This window comes from Grammomys surdaster, unplaced genomic scaffold (genome assembly GCF_004785775.1).
Source record: "Grammomys surdaster isolate TR1022 unplaced genomic scaffold, NIH_TR_1.0 139, whole genome shotgun sequence".
Classification (NCBI taxonomy): Eukaryota; Metazoa; Chordata; class Mammalia; order Rodentia; family Muridae; genus Grammomys; species Grammomys surdaster.
In genome coordinates, this window is record NW_021604597.1 from 7,640,830 (window position 1) to 7,645,990 (window position 5,161).

General features: G+C 44.3%; 1 protein-coding gene across 2 annotated transcripts in view; it reads right to left on the minus strand.

Annotated features, from left to right (window-relative positions):
• The window catches only part of Wwtr1 (WW domain containing transcription regulator 1), a 117,252-nt gene that overhangs the window by 43,254 nt on the left and 68,837 nt on the right, over positions 1-5,161 (minus strand). For both annotated transcript variants that reach the window (XM_028763552.1, XM_028763551.1), the window contains exon 3: positions 2,996-3,132. In XM_028763552.1, coding sequence (XP_028619385.1) covers positions 2,996-3,132 — 137 coding nt within the window. The remainder of the gene's footprint in view (positions 1-2,995; positions 3,133-5,161) is intronic.

The following is a 5,161-nucleotide window of genomic DNA, read 5'->3' on the forward strand; positions in this document are numbered from 1 at the left end:
TTTTTCGAGACAGGGTTTCTCTGTGTAGCCCTGGCTGTCCTGGAACTCACTCTGTAGACCAGGCTAGCCTCGAACTCTTGAACTCAGAAATCCGCCTGCCTCTGCCTCCCAAGTGCTGGGATTAAAGGTGTGCGCCACCACCGCCCAGCTACAAGTTTTCTTTAAAGATACAAAACAGTGGGTATAATATGCAAGTGTTTGTATATACATGCAGACACACATATATCCATACACATATGACTAGAAACACTCTTATGGCTCTAGGAAGAACACTGAAGGTCTCAGAAAATACCAACTGGAGGAGTTTCTAAACACTTCTCTGGGGTGTGTGTGTGTGTGTGTGTGTATGTGTGTGTGTGTGTGTGTGTATCTGTGCATGTGTAGGTCTGTAGCTTGGCCATGTATGTGTTTCTATGTATATGCATGTCTGTGCATGTGTGTATCTATGTGTATGTATAGAGGGAAGACAGAGCACAATCATGGGTGCTATGCCCCATCCCCTGACCCTCCACCTGAAAGTTATGCTATTGTAAAAGCCAGTCTAGAGCAGTCCGGAGATCGAGATGTGTCCAATCTCAGAAAATCTTGTCCTGAGACCAACAGGAGTAGAACCGTTCTCTCTTTGAGCTGGGCCAGCATGTCCCAGAGCATATAAAGGTACTTGCTCCCAAGCTTGGCGACCTGAGCACATAGTCTGTGCAACCCACCTCTCCCACCCTTGAGGTAGTCACTTAGCCTGTTGGCCAAATTACAGGTATAAAGACACATCCAGCAAGCATCTGGAATTCCTCTTCATGCATTACCAGCATTTCAGCACCAGCCAATAGTGTACACTCACCCCAAAAAACCCTAAGCACTCCCCCAAGGTTTACACAGCCTTGTTACCCCTAATTTAAAAAAAAGAACTGTTTCACTGAAAACCATCTTGGAGAAGGCTATTTTGCCACTGACCAAGGTCTGGCAGAATCCACCCACCCAGCTACACTTCATTCCCTTGAGTCCAGCCAGATGCATAATGGTTCCCTGGTATCCCAAGGGTAGAAGCAGATCTGAGGCCAGCGGGGTGCTGTTATTCAGACAATGTCAACGTTTCATTTGAAAAAGAGTCTCTTGCTATTTATTCTAGGACTAGCCAAATAGGCTGGGCTTGTTTGCCAATCAACACCAGCATCTGCCTGACTTCCGGTGCCTAGCACTGAGGTTGCAAGGAGCCAGCTTTCTCACATGGGTTGTAGGGATGCTTCTCAGCTTCTCCTGAGAAATATCCAAAGCTCCAAGTGTTAGAATTTAAAATACTATGCTCATGAAAGACATTTTCCAAATATAACTGATTTTAAAGTTTCAGGTCAAGAACTGAGGAGATACCTACAGTAGCAGAGCAAGTGTTTAGCACGCATAATGCCCTGAGTTTGATACCCAGAACCACCATGCATGGGCACGCGCGTGCACACACACACACACACACACACACACACATACACACACACACATACACACACACAAATGAAAGGTGAATGATAGAACTAGTCTGCTGTCATCTAATTTGGCATTTCTTTATTATCCCAACACTTGTTTCTCATACACTTCATCGATTTGAAACTTGTGGAAAGCTTTGTTGCAGGACGAGGACAATCTTCCTTTATTTGCCGTCTCGGTCAGCTGCTTGAGGACATATGCATGTGTGCAAGCTTTAGACCAATAGGTACAGAGTTCCTAGAAGACTCAAGTCTACTTAAGGATGAACTTGCTTTGGCAAAACATAGGGTTAAGAAAAGAGCCCAGGAACAATGCTTCCATTTCTATCCAGTTTATTCCTGAAGATCCAGGAAGAGATTCCTTTTACTCCCTAAAACTAACTGGTGGATGAAGCATCATCTGGATAACTAATCAGAAGTTGAAAACATCATCAGAAAACAGCAGCATCTTTTATAAAAACCTTTAACCGGATCTCATAGTTTTGCCCCCCCCCCCAAGGGGATGGAGAGGAGTAACACCAAAAACGGCTGACCTCTTCTGTCCCTGCAGAATGTTTATTCAGTTCTGCTCATCTACAGTGGACATTACCTTAATGTTTTTAAAGTGAAATCAAGGAGCAGAAAATACTCCCAATTCTAAAAACCAGACTGAAATATTGTGAATGTAGACTGAATGGGAAGAAGCCACCTACATATTATATAGTGAGTACCTGATACTAAAGCCAGAACAATCGAGGTTCAAAGTCTGGCTCTGTGGTCTACAAGCCGTGACTCAGAAAGTTTCTTCATCTGTCTAATGCAAAATACTGCTACAGCATGGTGTTGCGATTTATGAGAAAAGGGATCCAAGCACCTTGCCTTCTGGCAGGCTCACATGAGTACTCTGCAGGAACCAAATTACAGGAAGACAGCATATGCCCTCCTTGCCTTGCTTGGTCAGAATGAAGACACAAGACCAAGGAAATAAAGAGAATATCAGCAGTATACTAGAAGCCAGTACCAATGTCAAGAATTGTGTGGCAAAAACATTAAGATATAACTGAAAGGAGAAAACACTCCAATACATGAAGGCAAGCAGAGCTGTTTCTGAACCCCCAGATCCACTGGATAGACTCTGTCAGGTCCCAAAGAAACCCAGGACAAGTCTTGCTGAGTACCTGTGGCTCCTTATCTCACCCCCAAACCTCTCCAGCTCAGGGCCTGGGCTTCCTTCCCTTCCCTTCCCTCAGCTTCTCTTTCCTATATAACCTCAGCCATTTGGGCCGTGTGCTCGCTAGCTCTTTGCTCTTGGCTGGCTAGCTCTTGAACTTTTGGTCCTTGGCTCCTCTCTTTTCCTCTTAGTCCTAAGTGCCTCTCCCTCCTCTCATGGTCAGGCTCAGTCTAGATGCTTCCAGACGCCTCTGGCTGAACCCTCCCCCTCATATCTACAATCAAACTCTTCTCAATCATAACTGGGATCGGTCATATCCTTAATTTCATCAGGTTCCTTCTTCTGTCAGGAGTCAGAGGTTGGGGCTTACCGAGATTTGGCTGGGACACTGCCATGGACCTTTGTGGCACCGATGTGGAAGTGATGGAGGGGTGGAGGTTCACATGATTCAGAGGCTGATTCATCACCTTCCGAGGGTCTTGCCATGTGGTGATTTTTTCTATGTGACTAAAGAAAGGAAAACAATTGGTTACTTGTTTAATCGTCAGGATTGTCATCGGCATCACCGGTAACAGTATCCCAGTGACACTGCATCTTCCCCTTGGGTCAGCTTACAAGTGGCTGATGAATTGCTTTTGGTTCTACCCAGGGACTTCCCTAGCCCATTTGGCCCCAAATTCTGGTTGAGCCATGACAAGGACTGCAGATGACTTAACCCAAGGAGCTTATACCCACACATCAGCACCTCAACTGCTTCCTCACAGCCCCCCGCCCAACTCCCCACTCACAGATAACTCAGAGAGCTGCCCTCCAAAAGCCAGCCCCATACTCTGCTCCCAAACCACATCACAGATCATTCTTACTGCTTACAGACCTGGCCCACTCCAGCACACTCAACCTTAAGTGTGTGGTAGTGGGTGGGTGGGTGGGTGGGTGGGTGGGTAGGTGCATTTTAAACATGAATAAATTCATACAGTGCCCCTACTTCACTTTTTATAAATGGAATCAAAGATCTTTCTATATTCATTAAAGACAGTAAACTATGATATTCCAAACTGAATATTATCCCTTTGTTCTGGTCTTACAACCAGATTTGCCTCTTCCTGTCAAGCCCCACTTACACACTTGCTAAAACAGAAAAGGAATGTGACTGTTCTTTCTGTTAATCACACCTGAATTTAGAATAACAAAGGTATTCTTATCTTTAGTGCCAGAAACTACAAAAGTCTCTCTGGGTTTATGCTAGGTCTACAAATTTCCTTTCTGTAAAGTTGCATTTAGTTTGGTTTTTTTCTTCCTTCCTTCTTTCTTTCTTTCTTTCTTCCTTTCTTCTTTCTTTCTTTCTTTCTTTCTTTTTCCTTATCTTTCTTTCTTTCTTCATTTTGTTTTGTTTTTTCTTTCCTCACAGCTAAATGCTTCTTCCAAGACTGGGATGTGTTAGCATGGGGAATTCTTCCATTGCCAAGAGTGAAGACATGGATGCCCTTCTAACAGTTTCATATTGAATATAATTTTAAAAAATAAATAAACAGCCAGGCGGTGGTGGCGCACGCCTTTAATCCCAGCACTTGGGAGGCAGAGGCAGGCGGATTTCTGAGTTCGAGGCCAGCCTGGTCTACAGAGTGAGTTCCAGGAAAGCCAGGGATATACAGAGAAACCCTGTCTCGAAAAACCAAAATAAACAAACAAACAAACAATAAACCGGGTGCTGAGCACAAGCATAGCTCTGTGCCAGACATGGGGAGGGAGAGGTGGGGTCGGGGTTAACTTTGATTAATGAATGTCAAATGCAGCAGCCAGCTCAATCTTCAAAAAATGTCAGCAGCAAACTAGAATAACAATAAAAAGTTATGCTGTAAAAAGCTAAAGACTAAAAAGATGAGAGTCCAAGTCCCCAGTCACTGGAGGGGGTGGAGGGGGAATGTCCTTTGTTATATCTTCAGTTTGATAGCCGGCTTCTGTTTAAAGACTTGAATAAAACCCTTTAGTCAGCCTTTGGACAAGAGGAAACTCAGATAGCTCCAGGGTCTTTGTCACATCAGAATTAAGGAACTGACACAAATGATAAACAGTTGACATCACTGAACTCAATGTCAAAATGAAATAAATTCCCTTTAGCAAAGTAATTAAAGCTAAGAAACTTAAAATTGTTCTTACAGGGCCAGTCCTATCAAAAAACTGTTTCCAGCCTAGGAAGATGGCTTATTGGTTGAAAATGCTCAGCGGATACACAAGAAGCCCTCAAAGCTCCAGAGCCCACGCAAAGCTGGGCATTGCCGTACATGTCTATAATCACAATGCTCCAGAGGCAAGATGGGTAGTAGAGAGAGGAGGATCCCTGGAACGTGACTAAACTGGCCTGTGCAGCAGCAAATAATGAGAGACAGTCTAAAACAAAACTGTAAAATTCAAAACACCTGAGGTGGTGGTCCTCTGACTAAGGCATGTTCTCATGCAACAAATGTACACCATGTCTCTCTGTGTGTATCTCTGTCTCTGTCTTTCTCTTTCTCTCCTTCCTCCCTCCTCCTCCTCC